The 16,212-nt window shown below is 40.0% G+C and overlaps 2 protein-coding genes across 3 annotated transcripts; one reads left to right on the top strand and one right to left on the bottom strand.

The window, feature by feature from the left end:
* The first annotated feature begins 224 nt into the window (after window positions 1-224).
* On the top strand, window positions 225-4,688 carry stard14 (START domain containing 14). Of its 2 annotated transcripts, XM_061079412.1 has the most exons (7): window positions 225-299; window positions 419-621; window positions 712-859; window positions 1,616-1,719; window positions 1,926-2,043; window positions 2,138-2,190; window positions 3,322-4,688. In XM_061079412.1, coding segments are annotated over exons 1-7 (834 nt in total). In that variant the 5' UTR covers window positions 225-298; the 3' UTR covers window positions 3,529-4,688. The 2 variants fall into 2 exon arrangements, with proteins under 2 accessions (XP_060935395.1, XP_060935397.1); XM_061079414.1 differs by having other exon boundaries at window positions 225-621.
* A 653-nt stretch (window positions 4,689-5,341) lies between these two features.
* On the bottom strand, window positions 5,342-10,310 carry pdzd11 (PDZ domain containing 11). Its single transcript, XM_061079415.1, has 6 exons — window positions 10,259-10,310; window positions 9,674-9,781; window positions 8,309-8,449; window positions 8,080-8,178; window positions 7,717-7,777; window positions 5,342-6,520 (listed from the first exon to the last, which is right to left on the bottom strand). The coding sequence occupies exons 2-6, from the start codon at window positions 9,764-9,766 to the stop codon at window positions 6,486-6,488; spliced, it is 429 nt and encodes a 142-aa protein (XP_060935398.1). The 5' UTR covers window positions 9,767-9,781; window positions 10,259-10,310; the 3' UTR covers window positions 5,342-6,485.
* Between the last annotated feature and the right edge of the window lie 5,902 nt (window positions 10,311-16,212).

Here is a 16,212-nt window from a genome sequence, read left to right as displayed (position 1 = left end):
CACCTGGCTCACCTGCCCCAAGGAATGTTTTCCTTGCTGTGTGTGTGTGTGTGGGGGGGGGGTGTGTGTGTGTTTGTGTGTGTGTCATCAACTAGTTTTGTACGTATGTTTAAATGAATGTTTAAATCAACAACAAAAAACTTCCCCCATCTCTCCGCTGGGGGCGGGGCGCACCTGCCCCGTGCGCACACCTGCAACCCGGAAGTGCTCTGACGTCAGCCACGTTGAAGGCATGGCTCAGGAATTCACCACAAGAAGATCCTGCTCGACCTGATCGACGATCATCTCACATTGATCCAGTGAGGCGTCACTCCGCCGGCTCCCATCACACACAGACACACACAGACTCACACTCCGGGCCGAGCAGGTGCTTGTTGTGAGTCCCTCGTACTTCCCGTGGCTCCTCTCTCTCTTTCAGTGGGAAAGTTAACTTTGAAGTGGAAGATGTCCGCGGAGAACATTCTGCCCGACGAGGCGATGTTCGCTGACTTCAGGCTCCAGTGCCTGTCCACCGACAGCTGCTGGCTGAAGAAGTACGACAACAACAGCGACATGCAGGTGTGGGTGGAAAACCCTTCGTCCAAGAAAGGGAACAACGTCCCCAAGAACCACCGGATCAAGGTGAGTTCAGGGTCCAAACTTCTGTGGCTCTCTCTGGGCCCTCGTGGTCATCTTCTTCACCCTGTGCCCCCCCTCCTCCGTGTGTTTCAGTGCAAGATGACCATCCGGGACGTGTCCGCCACCACCATGTACGATGTCCTCCATGACGGACAGTACCGGAAGAAGTGGGACCCCACCGTGCTGGAGAGCCGCGACATCGCCCGGCTCTCCGCCAACGCTGATGTGGGCTACTTCGCATGTGAGGACTCTTATCTGTGTGACACATTCCTCCGCTGTGGTGAAATGACCCAGGGACAGTGAAGGCCTCACCTGACACGAAATCCATTCGAACTTTACACAGGGAGACTGTGGTCATATTTATTCAAATGATTGGATCTTAATCTCTGAATTCACGTAAAGTAGCCACTTTATCTTTATCTTTAATCAAGTTTACTTGGATAGTTTTCCTAAATCTTGTCAAAGGTTATAGGCAGATGATATTTCACCTTGTTTATCCCTATTAAAAAACATGTTTTTGTGAATATGGGCTATAGGAATACAAATATAGTTCCACTGTTTAAAACTATAATAATGTGGAATTCAAGCTGTATTTCCACATGTTATTTATTACAGCTGAAGTAGTGCTATTCATCCATTTGACCTCATTCTCGACACAATAACTAAAGTGACCACAGCTCCTCTTTTCTGTTAAGCATCAAGTTCTTTATAGAAATCACATAAAAAATTGCAGATAACGAGTAAAATGGACTTTAACTCTGAGGGAAACCACAATTTCCCTATCAGCAAACACTCCCTGCTGTATTTCCATTTTTTAAAACCATGTATTCACAGTCCATCCATTTGTGTGATCGCGTTTAACAACTTCCTCAGGGATGAACACTGTCCTGTTTATTGCCACAACACGTTTGCACCTGCTGACTCTGAGGTTGTGCTCGTGAAAAGCTAAAGCAAGGAGAGTGTAACACAGATTTGTTTTTGCTTTTCCTCTCTTCAGGGCTCTGTCCGAAGCCGATAAAGAACCGAGATGTGGTGACGCTGCGTTCCTGGCAGGTGAAGGATGAAGAGTACATGATCGTTAACTTCTCAGTCAAACACCCGGTACGCCTCCTACACACACACACACACACACACACACACACACACACACACCTCCAGCCGCATAGCAACCACTGTCTCTGCACGTTCCATTTATAAGACGTTGTGTTTACACGGATTCATTTCATTCTTTCGTGCATGTTGGAGAGCTATTTTCAAACCAGATTTTTTCCTCAGTATTTTGAAAACCTCTTTTGATTCCATCACAGAAATACCCCCCGAAAAGCGACCTGGTCAGGGCAATTTCCATCCTCACTGGCTATTACATCAAGCCCATAGGACCCAGCAGCTGTGCCTTCATATACCTTTCACAAGCCGATCCCAAAGGTAAGAAAGACCACATCCAAACCACAACAATTGCTGGCTTGTTATTGTCAGAGCTGTTTTTCTAAAGTTTGCCGTCTCATCTCTGTGCTTCCAGGTTCTCTTCCGAAGTGGGTGGTGAACAAAGCATCTCAAGTCCTGGCTCCGCGGGTACGTAACGTTACACAACCGCTGAGCCAAACGCCCGGCAGGCAAAAGTGTGCTTAAAGATATGACTATAATAACACAGAACGTGCGTCTCCCGCTGTGGATTTACATATCCACAAGGTGAACATGTGCAAGAGGTGTGTGCATGTAAGGGAGTGAGGGTTTTGTGTGTCTTTAAGGGACAATGGTAACCATAGAAACCAGATTTAAGGGCCCGTCCCAGTAAGGTTGCTGACAAAGGATCACCTCAGATCCTTCGCCGTGGCTCGCTCGCTCCTGGAAGAACTCGTTCCCCAGGTTTCATACGCACTGCGCGGATGGAAACTATTTAGACCAAAGTGTGCGGTCGTGTGAAACTGCCTCTGAGGAACTTGAGATCTGTAACAAGACGGAAGCATTGACGTTTTACCGACTAGAAACTGATTTTATATAAATGAAACAAAAGGCAAGAACAAACTTTGGCTGAGGGGTGAACTTGTTGGTTTAAAACTTAAACTTGTTATCTAATTTAGTCTGTTAGTTATTTTTTTTGATAAGTAACAAAGGCTTATCAAAACTGTTAACAGACACAACTTCACACTAACAACAATCCATATTTCATTGGCTAAACAGCTTAAATAACAGACCGGAAAAAAAATGCAAAATTAAGGGATATCTTGGTCCTATATATGTTCAATGTACAATTTGTTCAATATTATGATTAAGGCCCCACAGGATTGATTATGCTGATAATAAGCAGGGGAAAATCAATCTAATAATTGAATAATACTTAAATATTTAATCTCACTACATCAAATGTTAGTTGTGATAAGAGATCGTTAAGGTGATCCTCTTTTACGCTATAGAATGTAAAAGCCTTTGTTCAAATTTCGATGGCATATTTTTGACTCTTTCAGTTTATATATCATATTGTGTTTTGCAAACATGTTTCAGCGTTTGACTTTGTTATCGCGTCACAGCTGTAAATGGTTTCTCACAATCACAGGGTCTCCTGCAGCTACTCAACCATTTAATCAGTTACAGGCTTTGAGCAGCTTTATCTCCAGCGCTGTTGACTGAGATTGAAGGTGCGGCGTGACCCTCATTGTCAGACCCGATGATAATCATACCCTCTCCTCGCCCTCCTTCTCCCAGGTGATGAAGTGTTTGCACAAGGCGGGGAAGAACTACCCCGAGTGGAAGCAGCAGAACTCCCCCGACCAGAAGGCCTGGCTGTACCCGGAGCAGAACACGCTGCCCATGATGGACCCCGCCGAGCTGTCGATACAGCGAGCCGACTCGCTGGAGAACGTGGACGAGAGCTCCAAGGTGGACGCCCAGGACAGCGAGGACAGTACTTAAATTGAAGTGACGGAAGAAAGGAAGGAGGGAGCGGAGGATGGACTGATTATCCTCGTGAAAACAAAAAGACTTGAGACCTCCTACTGTGTGACTTCGCCCTAATCCTCCAGTTTTCCACATCAGAGTGCCTTTTGGGATGAGCATGAAGTACAAAGTGTTTACAGCTGTCTTAACAGTAGGAAGTGAGGACCGATCAAGTTGCCATTCACCTCGGTCTAAGTTGAACTAAGCTAAACACGTGTCCAGTGTTGTGTTGTTCTTACAGCAGGTGTTACAGGTGTTGGGCTTTGAATGTTGGCCTGGTGGAAGCTTTCCTTATACAGTGGCGACTCTGTCTGGCCTTGTGCAGTCGCGTCTTAAGTAACATGTGCACAAACCCATTTTAAAATGTTGGGAAATTGAGTTACCTTTTAATGAGGGACAAAAAAGAAGTAAGATGAAGTATTGTCATCGGTGAAAGTGAAGTTAAATACCTAAATTTCTAACGCAACAATTGATTGTCAAAACATAGACTATTTACCCAACCTTTTTATTTGACAATATGTGTCACTTTTATTTTGGGAAATCACATTATTATTGTTTTTAAACCGGCTTCATGATAATGACATTACATGAAACGTGCTGTTTGTGCAGCAGCTCAGAGCATCGACCGTGAATCCAGACAACAATTTTCTCGTCGTTACGCCACTGATTTTCTTTTTTAAATGTGAATTTTATTCTGAAACACTCACTTAATTTTATTTAGTCATGATAAGTAATTAAGAGTAGTTCTGCTCCATCCTCCTTATGTTATACAGGAGGGCTGGGTGAAGGTTCATTGTGACGTGCAATTATAGTGTATTTATTGAAATCTCTATATAAGTTATACAGACTGTAGACTTGCATCGACACTCAAGGATTAGATCAGCAGTTGGTCTGTAAAGATGAAAATGTAGCTGGGTTGTACTAACATGTAAAATGTTAAGAAGTTTGCATTTGTGACAGTTAAATACCACTTTGCCTGAAGGCCTGTGATTTTTTGTTTTATATATTTAATTGAAGTTACTCTAACCGTAGATGAAGCCATGTTGGAGAAACGACGCTGGAGTGTCGTCCCGCAAGCTGAGATTGTTTAGTTCTTGCTTCTTAAGATATATATGTTATAAACAAAATGTCATGGTCTTGATCTTTTGAAAATTTTTTTCAACTCACAAGGTTGCCATGCTTGAGTCGTCACTGTCATTGGCTGCATTCCTGTCGAAGTCAGTTTCAAGAGAAACCAGCTTCCAGCGTGGAACAAGTAGAGCTACATGTTTCAGAGCAAACCAGTTGGTTTCCAGCCCCTTTCTCAAGCTCTTCAAGTACAAAGACAAAGGGCTACTAGAGTTCAAATATTTCTTTTACTTGTCAATGTTAACTTCTTTCATAAAAAAGGATTTAAAAAAACTTGTTTGTTTCATGGTGCACTCAGTAAGAAAATGTAATCAGATGTCAAGCAACAGATTCAAATGGATACTTTGATTCTGTGGGAAATTTCAAGCAACATTCTGCCACTTTTGACCTTCAACCTACATTTTCAAATTGTGTGTGATGCAACGATGACTTGGAAAATAGAGAATGATGATGCTTTAATTCCCACTTCTTGCCCAGTGTAACTTTGCTGAGCTGTTACAACCTCCTATGGAAAGTGGAACTGACCAATGGTTGCAGCTTAAATTTCCAGAAAGATGTAATTTAGAAACTGTAGATGGGTTCATAAAGACCTGAGTTTCTCTTTGATACTCAGTAAGGAAACTGCTGCAGAGGGCGCTGTTACTCAATAAAAGTGGAATAGTTAGTTTAAAAGTCCCTTTATTAAAATCAATGTACAAAAGAATAAGACAGTGTTTGCAAATGTTTCAAAGCTACTGTATCCTAGCATAGAGCAGCAAGATCCCCAGGGTTTCAACTGTTCTCTGTCACTGTGTGTAGACCAAACAGTGTCTCTGTTGATTTAACTGACTTAGCACATACTAAACCAAAGAGGTGACAACAATCACTGCATGGAATAATCTTCAGTCAGATTGGAAACCTACAGTCCGCCCGATCTTCACACACAGAAACAATATGATAGGCTTAATAAGCAGTATGCTAAGATACAGAGCACAATAACAGCATGTGAGAAGTTATAATTGCCAAGAGCTTGGAAACTCAAGTAAACAATGAATACATCAAATAAAAACCACGTCATTCAGCCCAGGAGCAGTGTGTATAAAACTTAAAATGTATGAAGCATTAGATATTAATACTTGTCAGTATTAAAGTAATGCTGGGTTCACAATAGCAGTGATTGAAATATATTTACACGACTTAATATTTCCTACACAATTATAAATATTTGTTAAATAAAAAATGGTTGTACAGTGTTTTCTGTTATATTTTAAAATCTACTACATCTAATAAAGTCATGTGACACTGTGCTGTCTGTACTCAAAATATTGCTGAAATCCTCAGTTACTTATTTATTAGGTACAGTTATATGATTACTTTATGTTAGAGTAAACCATGAAAATGTTTACAGTGCAAATTTGAACTTGATTTAAGTTTTATATTTCTAAAACCTCTAATGATCTTAGGGGAAAGGTTAAAAAAGGCAATTTGGATTAATTAAATTACAGTCTTTAAAAGTTGCGATTAAAAGTATTAATTATATAATTCATGATTGAAAATATCTACAAGTCTTCTGCTTTTCTATAAGCTAAAAATACGACTTCCTGTAAATACCCCCTAATGCTGTAGAAATCATTGTGTGTGTGTCACAGTAGATCAGAGGGTTGGACTGTCTGATGGAGAAGACTGAGTCCTTGTTGATCGTACACGGACTTTGAATGAGTTGGTTAGTCATACATCTGTCATCGTGAAGCTGAGACAGAATGGAGGCCAGAGTCCGTGGGAGGAGGAGAAGGTCTGTCCACCGCTTTCTCTTGCTCTGCTGCCACCTAGTGGACAGTCCTCTCCTTCTGCCTTTGGTAGTCTATTAAAAGAACACAAACGAGAAGATTACAAAACTGAACACGTCATTATACAAAAACCATGACCAGTATGATACAACTAAGCGACCTCACAGACAGTGTATTGCTGCTGAAGACACCACAGTTATCCACATATTCTTATAGTCTTAAATCGTAGTTAGAAATTCAAAACAGATTGAAATCTCCCATCAAATCCAAAAATATAAATTTGCTTTGGGATAAATATAATTCTCTTTTAACTCATCTCAGTATTTTTACTCTAGACAAAAACTTAACTATTGATGTTTTCTGATACTATTAAAAAAATCTAAATCTAATTATGTTGGCTTGAGAAACATTCACATCTAAATCAAATATCTCAATAACTTACATGTATTTATGATGAAATAATGTAATTGTTGATTGATATAAACCAGAAGATCATTCTTATTCTCAGTAAATTAAGATAAAAATTGCATAGTAATATTTTTGAATTCTGACTGCATTATTTGTCCAATCTTCATTATTGGCACACATTTATTTACATTTCTAAACATATTGTATGTGTTAAAATAATAACTACAAAAGTGTGAGAAGACTGTGACCTATGAAATACTGAGTTGAGGAATTAGACCGTTTAACTGTCTCTCGTCTTCTTGTGTCGGGGACTTTTTGGGCGGGTGGGAAATCACTGCTCTACTGTTACTGTGCGTCATCACTGTACTAAGCAGAACCCCTCCCTTAACACGGTGACTCTGTAAGAACTAAAGCACATTAGTAATAATGATTCTCTGACACAATTACAAGCTGCCACACCCACTACAGTTACGCCTTTGTCCGTAATTTGCCTGTACATTAGAAATTGAAGGAGAAGTTCCCCTTATCCAAATTTCATAAGAATGATGAGATACAGACAAATGGATTGATTTTGTGAAGAGCCACGTTGATTCTAAGCTGTGGTTCAACAACAGCAGCAGTTTCTTCTTTGACCAAATCCACCAGGTAGCTTGACAAACCAAGACCAACTGCAGTTTAGAGAATACTCCTTTTTTCTCTCTATTATTTTAAAACCATGGCGATATTTCTGATCATTCAAATATGCCCAGATGGTTGATAACACATGTTTTTCTGGGATGTGACAGAGTCAGAATTGCATTTATCACTGCTTTACGTGCAAATTCTCCTCATGTTGTTAATGTGATTTTATAGTGAGACTTACTGTAAGGAAAGAAGCGAACCCGCATCAATATTTCTCGTGCAGTCTTTAGAATCTCAACGGCCTGAAGAGGAAGAAGACATTCACTTAATGCAATGCAATAAACAACTGCTGGGGTCAATGTAAACTTAATGAGAGATTAAATGCTTTACCCGTTACATTTTGATCATATGCACATTCAAGGATTCTAATTGTGATTAGCTAAATGAAATTCGGAATAATGCTGCTTTCTCCGGTTTTAAGGGGAATGGATTTTTTGGTTGACAACGCAGCCAGTTTCAGACGGCTCTGAGACAACCAGGAAATGTGATTGGTGATATACTTTATGACAAAGTGATGATTAAAATCTATAAGTTTCTGACTTACTCTTGAGTGCTCAATGTCTTGGAAATCAACCTCGTTCACAGAGAGAACCTGGTCTCCCTCTTGTAGCCCTGCTCTGTGGGCATCTGAGTCTGGAACCACCTGCCGACCCATCACACACACACACAAAGAAATGTCATAAAAACATTTTTCAAAAAGCAAATAATTTGTCAAAGGTACAACATAAAAATCAGTAAAAGTATATACAAAACATAAGACGACACACACACACCTTGGATATGAAGATTCCTAACTGTGATGCTTTGCCCCCCCGGATGTTAAAGCCCAGCTGTGCTCCCGGAGGTTTCTTCAGGACGATGGTGCGAGGTAAGAACTGCGTGAGCTCGTTGTTGTAGTCAGGATGATGAATACGCTGCAAACGGAGAAAAACTTTGAATTACTGAGAGGGATCTGACAAGAGACCACAACCTGCAGAAAATGGTTCTGCAAGACATCACAAGCCAAACGACTGGGGACATTCTCAGGGTAACATTTGTAACTGAAATTGAGCAGCAGAGAAGTTTCCTGGGAGAATATTTTAAAAAGTAAATTGTTTAATAAGAACAAAAACAAATTCAACTACACTGTGTCGTCTTCACTGAAGGAGACATTTATGTTTATTGATAGCATGTCATATTATATTAATTCAATAATGTGCAGCATTAGTTTGGACACTTGGTGGCAGTCATTAGATGCACAGGGCGGTATAAGTAGGGGCACAGGTGACAGGAAATGGCAGGCACAGGTGAAGGGAGGATGAAGGAAAAGGACAAAGGGAATGTTGAAAAATTACCGTTACATTTACAAATTTGCTATCTGATACAATTGTTCTATGATCTGTCTTTGGCTGTCTACACTAAAGGTGGGGACGTGGACGATTCTGCATCGATTCCGAAACAGAAATAATCCATTCATATTCACTTCACACTTTAACAATAAACACAAACACTAATCAGAAGTTATTAGCACCTGAACAGTACTGATGATTACTTTGTGTTTGTTGATTTGCTTCAGAGTTTATAAGGAACTTTTATCAAAAAAACAACACAAGAAGTGAACACATCCAGGAGATCAGGGTTAAAGTCCCCAGAAGGATCAGTTTGTGTGAATGACAGGGCCACCCTGATCCAGTTATGGTTTATGATACTGCACATAAGTTTAAACTGACTGAATGTCAAATCCATCTGGAAGGCAATGGCCACTGTTGTTGACTGATTTTTGAATTGAAAACCTTATTTTGTAAATCATAGCACAGTTGTAATAACAATAACAGTCTAAAATACTTTTAACGCACAAAGCAGAGGCTAGTGAAGATGCACACCTCTAGTCACAGATGCAGCGATAACCGAATTGTAGCCCTCTGAAGTGAAACAAATCGTGAGGTGCCTAGAGATCCCCCACCCCCAATGTCCACTGACTCCTGGTGAACGACTCATCCTTTTAAGGTCGATGCTGTGACCAGTTTTGATCTGAAACTCCATGACGTGTGTTTCCAATGTTGATTGCATTGACACATGAGATCTAGACAACATCAGCTCTCCGAGAACATTAAAACACTGACAATAAAAGTGGTTGCAGTGTAAAGCCTGTGACGTACGTCCTGTGGAGGAATCCAAGCTGGTGGGTTCTCATAAGAAGGCAGGAAGACCACTGGGAGCTGGTAGTCGTCATAAGGGATTTTCTGATCCATTGTTTCTGGGAACACCTAAAGAGAGAGAAGTTATGACAACGTGCTCCCTCACATTTAATGCACTGCTTGATATTTACAAAACACAGGTAGCAGTTATCTTAATGACTCTTATTGTGAATTAATGTATATAAAGTTAGGTTTTAGCCTGAAGAGGACAACACACACCGGTTGTTATAACACTGTATCACATTCTCCACTTGCACACAGTGACGTCACTGTGAATATAACTACGAACATTTAGATAATGAGATAGAAATTAAACAGAAAGTGGAAGGTGGATAATTTCGCTGCAATAACACACAAACAAGACGCTGCAAGCTAACGCTGGTTAGCATGCTAGCTAACTTGGAAACGAGCTAACTTCGCTTCATTTACAGCTCATTTAAACTCGTTTTCACTACTCGAGGGAACCGAGCTCTGATGAAGAAGATACTACGAGTTTTGTGGATGGAAAATACAGAGTGGCCCCCATTAAATAACAAATAAACTCACCGCAGTGTTTCTCTGACACGGTTAGCAACGATCACTTCCTCTGTAACTAACACTGATCAACACCTGGCATCGTTGCCCTCTGCTGTCCCGGAGGGGGATTTACACCTGCCGTGTACAGACCATGGGTATATAATAAGGTGTATAAAGATGTAAATAAATAAGAGGTATAGAATAGCTGTTATTACTATTATACATACCTGTTATTACTGTTATTACTATTATATATAACTGTTATTACTGGTATATAGCTTTTATTACTGTTATTTAGCTGATATCACTATTATACATATCTGTTATTTAGCTGTTATTACTTGTATATATAACTGTTATATAGCTTTTATTACTGTTATATTGTGTTACAACTCAAACTATAGCTATGGACATAATTTTACTGTTTTCATCTGCACAGAAAGGATCTTGTAGAATATAATACATATATATATATATAATAAAAAATATTTGTACAGAAGTGTATTGCCTTGCTTGAGAAAAAAAATTCTGGTCTAATTTTTTGATTCTGCTCTAATTTTCTGAATATTGTTTTATTCTGTTCTCTTTGTACCTGTATGTATTCAGTGCCTTGGCTGCTGCAATACTTTAAAATGTATCTTATCTTTATTTGATTAAATACTAACTCATACAAAATCAACTACATTGAACCACAGCATCCGTTAATACCTGTTTGAGGATATTACTGGGTACCAAACATTAACCCTTGTAATCGTCATGTTGTGTATTCTACTGTGTGTGTGTGTGTGACTGTTTACATCCTGTTGGGAGCTGGTTCTACCGGTCTTACCACTTGTAACAGTCTGGCAAACAGTCTGGCTAGTTGGGTTGTATTTGTCAGGTCAAGACTGTTTCATAGTTTGTTTAGTAAGTCTCTGTTGTGTGTGTGTTCTAGTTGTTTTCATGTTTGCACACCCTGTTTCTGTTTCCTGTTTTATTTTGTAGTCTGTGTTCCTTGTGTGTTGTTTCCGTCTTCACTTCCTGTCTGTGATTGTCAGCTCTGCCCTCATGTGTTTCACCTGTGTTCAATTGCCCCTGCCTTCCCTGTGTATTTAAGCCTCTGTCTTCCCTTTGTCCTCTGTCGGATTGTCTGTTTTTCCTGCGGTGTTGTCTGTCCTGTTTTTCCTGCGGTGTTTCTGGTTGCTGTCCTGGTCTCCTGAACTTAGTGTGAGCTTACTTGTGTTTTGTTCCTCCTGTTGTCTTTCCAGTTTGCTACTCCTTTTGTTTTGTTTGTTACCTGTTTAGTGTTAGTGTTTAGGTTTTGTTTGTTAGTTAAAGAACTTCTTTTATTAAATTACCCTTTTATTTAACTATCTCTGCATCTGGGTCCATCTCTCCATCCTAACCGTGACACCACTTGTGTTGACATAGACACAATATGTCAGTACTCTCTTTTTGCTTGATCTCATCTGTTCAACCAATCATATCTTCATTAGCTTTGCAATAAGTCAAATACCATCAAATGATCTAAATTTATAGCGGGTAACTGGGATCCTCCAGTGAAAAGTGTTCGTAGATTTACAATTTACAACTTTGGTTTTAATTGTTTTTGTTACCGTGCCGCTCCTCACCCAGACAGGTAGGAAGCGATCCTATGCTTTGTCTTTTTTCATCATGCACTCCCATATCTCCTGTCGGATCCCCTGTCCAACTGAAACTTGTTTTTCATAATCTTTCCATTTCCCAGCATGTCTGACAGGCCCGTTTTGTTCGCTGTCTCCATGCTCCTTCGTATTTATCCAATAGTTGGAAACAAAAATGTAATGATGGCATAGTGGAATTTCTCCTGCCTCAACTTGAAGTGCTCACACCAGCTAAGTTCTCAAGTTCCCCTCAAAAAACCATCTCAGAGACTGAACACATGTTGCATTCAGCTCTGGTTACACATTTGATCCCTGATTCAGACTCAGTACGTGTAAACATCATAACATGATATAGATATAGTTAATATAGTCTTTTTATCAGCTCCCCTTGTTATTCTTTTACAATTCGGTGTTTTTCAGTTTCAATAGTTCTTTTATCTAAACACTGGAGGCCAAACATGTGCACCTTTCTTCTTTTCATCTCTAATCGTTTTCTTTCCATCACTTAGTGCTCAAATTATTTTGTTAACTTAAGCAGACTGATTTTCTTCAGGCTATATTCCCTCTAACATGGACACTGCATGAAGCAATAATTACGCTGCCTCCAGGTCCACACCCATCTCAGGTAAAGCAGGACCAGTGCACACAAGCTTTAACCGGTTACAAACCCACGTCAGAGCTAATGAGAAGATTCTACAAAGTTCCTGTGCATAGCAGGAATCTCACACTACATTTGAACCCCAGACGTCTTTGGATTAGTTTCTGCAGCTGACTCGTTGATTGTGGTCATATAATAAATGATTAATCTGCTTGATATAACATTAAATACTGAATGTTCACCTGTGACACATTTCATTACTATCTCCTCATAACCAATCTATGATACATATTTGTTCCTAATTTTGGTACTGAATTAACCTGGTTCGCAACATTCGCTCATTTAAACATTTATTTCCAATTTCATCTGACGACTGGAGTCATGTCAACTTTAAGTTCATTTGTGCAGCTAAATATATCCATGAATTCCTCTACAAAAAAAACTTTATTCACAGGGACTTGATATGAGCCTGATTCCTTAATGCTACATATTGTCCACATTTATTATTGTCTGTTGTCCCTGGCAGTCTATGATCTTAAAGGTGCAGATCATAGACTGTATATAAAGATTGGATGACATGATTGCTTCCCAAAAGTAAAGCCAAAGTGTCTCTATTGCCTCTGGTGGCTGGCTGCAGTATAGGTCATAAATCCTGTCTCCTCCATGTTAGGTAATGGGACACGGACCAAACCAAAAATACTCAAAGTACACATCCAATATTTTTTTCTGTTTCTGTAATTGTAGTTAGTTCTTATCACACCGATCTTTGTCCAAGTGCTCATTTTCTAAGTAGGTTGATAAAAGTGAATCAGACGTGAAGATCCCTGTGATATTATCAACCAGTCACATTTATTTTTGTATCCTAAACTCACATCACAGTTTGCCTCATAGGATTTTACAAAGGGTGACATTGTCTGCTCTTAACCCTCGACAAGAGAGAAGGAAAAAAAAAATATTTACAGTGATCCCTTATTTAAGATCACTGTTGATACCATCGGAGAACAAAACTAGATAAACAGGCGGGTGCAATGAAAAAACTTAAAACGAAACTAACATTTTACAGTCAGGAGGAAGTTTAAAAGAAAAGAAAAGGATGGCATTTTTTGAAATGTATTTCCTTGTCTTATAAACAATCTTATTACACATGAAGACAAATCTCATGGCTTTATTTGGACACATTTTAAAACAAAAATATGTGTTTACCTCGTTTAAATCTACTCACGTCCTCACTTTGATCATTTAAAGACAGTTTTAAATCATATGAGAGAAGACTCTTTCTGATATTTGAGCAAGAGTCTTCTTGCTAGTGCTGCTAGGTTTAGGTTTATAAACCAGGCTACGAACTTCAGTCTACCTGAGCTGAACCTGCTGGATCCACGGCATGGGATTGGGCTACACCCCCTCAGCCCCTGAGGCCATTCATATGGAGGCATTCACAGTCCGTGCACGGAGCCAGAGAGCAGAGGATGCAGGAGCACAGGCAGCAGCACACACTGACTGACAGAGTGTGAGTGCAGGAGGAACTACTGAGGCTCCTACCAACAAACTGTGTGAGTGAAAAACTTAACAAGCCGCTCGTTTCTGGTCAGTCAATTGTGTTAATTAGTCTGATAGAAGTTTAGAAAGAACAGATAATTGTTTCCTATAGTTGTGGACATTTATTGCTTAAACATTTTGACTTACATGTTAAATCTAAATGTGTTGTGTGGAATTCATTATAATGTATTATCTTATTAAACATATGTGCTAATTGCACAGACTGAGAACAGGCTGAGTTTGGTTATAAAGTGCTCTTGGTGTTGCTGTGGTGTTTAAACGTGCTCTCCTCAAAAGAAGTTTTCAATTCTAGATGTGAAAAGCAGAAACAATACTGAAACCTTTTCTGTTTTTTACTCCTTCAGTTTCTTTCTGCGTGAACATCAACCTTTTAAAAGTGATTGGATCATTTATCCCTCATCTGTTTTAATAAGAGTAATAGACAAGTAAGAGTTCACACTGTGCTAAACATCATTAAGTGACATAAATTAACAAGGTGTCTTCATTTGCGGTTAGCCAGTGAAATCATATATTGATGGATCCGTTAAGTGTATCATTAGATGATGAGTTATGTATAGAGCACTGTTGTTGGCGTCCAACCATAAAGTAGTGTATCAACTGTTCTTGTAATGGAGATCTTCCTACTTCACCTTCTTTTGTCATCTTTCGACCGTTATTAAGATCGTCATTCGTCATGCAGCACAAAGCCAAGTGTCGTACTGATCTCTTCAAACATGATGGTTTTCCAATGCTGTTTGAGAAACAAGTTACTTAATGTGCGGGGATCATTGTTATAGCTTAACTCAACCATCTATTCAAAACTTTGACCTTAACCTCAACCGGCTTATCCCTCCGATTCCTCCTCTGCAAAAAGAAACCACTCAGGCAAGGTGAAAACTGGCAAAACCCCAAGTCAAATCAGGTAAAACAAGATTCACTTACTTGTTTACAGCATTTTCCCAGCAGAAACCTGCTATTGCTCAATGTGCGGGGGACAAACGTGTTATTTTCCCATGGCCTTTCTGTATGAGGGGACCGAAACCTGGCACATCTCTCAAACTGAGTCAGGTTAATTACATAGCACGTACAAAAACCACAGGAGATAAAATCTATCGTCAATTGTGAAATGACGGAAAGAATGGATTAAAATAACCGACAAGAAGTGCATTGACAGAATCAAAACCTGTGTACGAAATTCAAAAGCACTGAGTGGAGCACATACCTTCGTCAACAGTCTCCTTGAATTCACTCAAGCTGCACCAAATTTTACACACTCATAGATATCAGTTTCCTAAATATGCCTGATTTAATTACATCAAGATCTATGAATTATTCCCAAATAGTAATAATTCCTAAACCAACCAACAAACAAAAGGACATGGGGTGAAAACATAACCTCCTTGATTGAGGTATTGAATAAGATAAAATTATGACAGACAGCAGAATCATAATGCAAATCATAATTCAGGTCAATATTAAAAAGTTAGTGAAGTTAAATTAAATGAGATTTTATATTATTGATCGTGGGGAAAAACCTTGTGTGGAACTGGAGATTGTTCCCGAGCTCGGGGGAAGCAACCGACAGAGAGAGAGCTCGGCCTCTTTTTGTTTAAAGATGAGAAAGAAGGACCGGGGGGGTAGTGGTGGAGATGACCAGGATGACCTCATTGACCTGGGGGCCAGAATATGAAACCAGGGTGTCGGGGATATAACGAAGACCCCAATCCTTTCTGTATGTAACCGGTTACCGATGCAGGTTTGCCTGTAAAATCTGCCCCAACATGTTTACTAAAATCCTGCTAAAGATGCTACACCTCGGGATGGAAGTTTAAACCTAAATCCTCGGAAGCTCTGGTCGTCAGCTGCGTCCAGAGCTTGTTGCTCACTCTGCTGATGTATCAACTGTTTGTTACTTACACTCAGTTTACTCCCCCCCCCCCCTCCCTGTACATGGATGTGCCTGTCACTGTGGCTGTTTGTGCTGCAGGGGCTTGAACAGTGTGACTTCATTCTCAGGCCGCTCTGTGCACTTCTCTCAATACCCCATGCTGCTAGCCATTGTAAGTGCTTCCAGTGGCTATACCCCCTTTGCACACAGGCTCTATACTGAGGAGGCCATTGAGCAGGGTCCGCCTCAATACCCAAAGAAGCTCCTCTACCACCCTCCTCCCTCATTTGCTTTCAGTCACGGTCGCCTTTTTTCCTCCCTCCTATGTTCCTTAGGTTGA

The sequence above is a fragment of the Limanda limanda genome, chromosome 10, assembly GCF_963576545.1.
Source record: "Limanda limanda chromosome 10, fLimLim1.1, whole genome shotgun sequence".
Classification (NCBI taxonomy): Eukaryota; Metazoa; Chordata; class Actinopteri; order Pleuronectiformes; family Pleuronectidae; genus Limanda; species Limanda limanda.
This window is presented reverse-complemented; position numbering and strand designations above follow the sequence as displayed.

Excerpts from the sequence above, each read along its gene's own strand:
- stard14 (XM_061079412.1), top strand. Across the intron at positions 1,720-1,925 it reads ACTTCTCAGTCAAACACCCG|AAATACCCCCCGAAAAGCGA; the intron begins GTACGCCTCCTA and ends ATTCCATCACAG. Across the intron at positions 2,191-3,321 it reads CTCAAGTCCTGGCTCCGCGG|GTGATGAAGTGTTTGCACAA; the intron begins GTACGTAACGTT and ends TCCTTCTCCCAG.
- pdzd11 (XM_061079415.1), bottom strand. The coding sequence starts at position 9,766 with ATGGATCAGAAAATCCCTTATGACGACTACCAGCTCCCAGTGGTCTTC. Across the intron at positions 7,778-8,079 it reads AAGACATTGAGCACTCAAGA|GCCGTTGAGATTCTAAAGAC; the intron begins GTAAGTCAGAAA and ends CTTCCTCTTCAG. Across the intron at positions 6,521-7,716 it reads GGTTCGCTTCTTTCCTTACA|ACTACCAAAGGCAGAAGGAG; the intron begins GTAAGTCTCACT and ends TTCTTTTAATAG.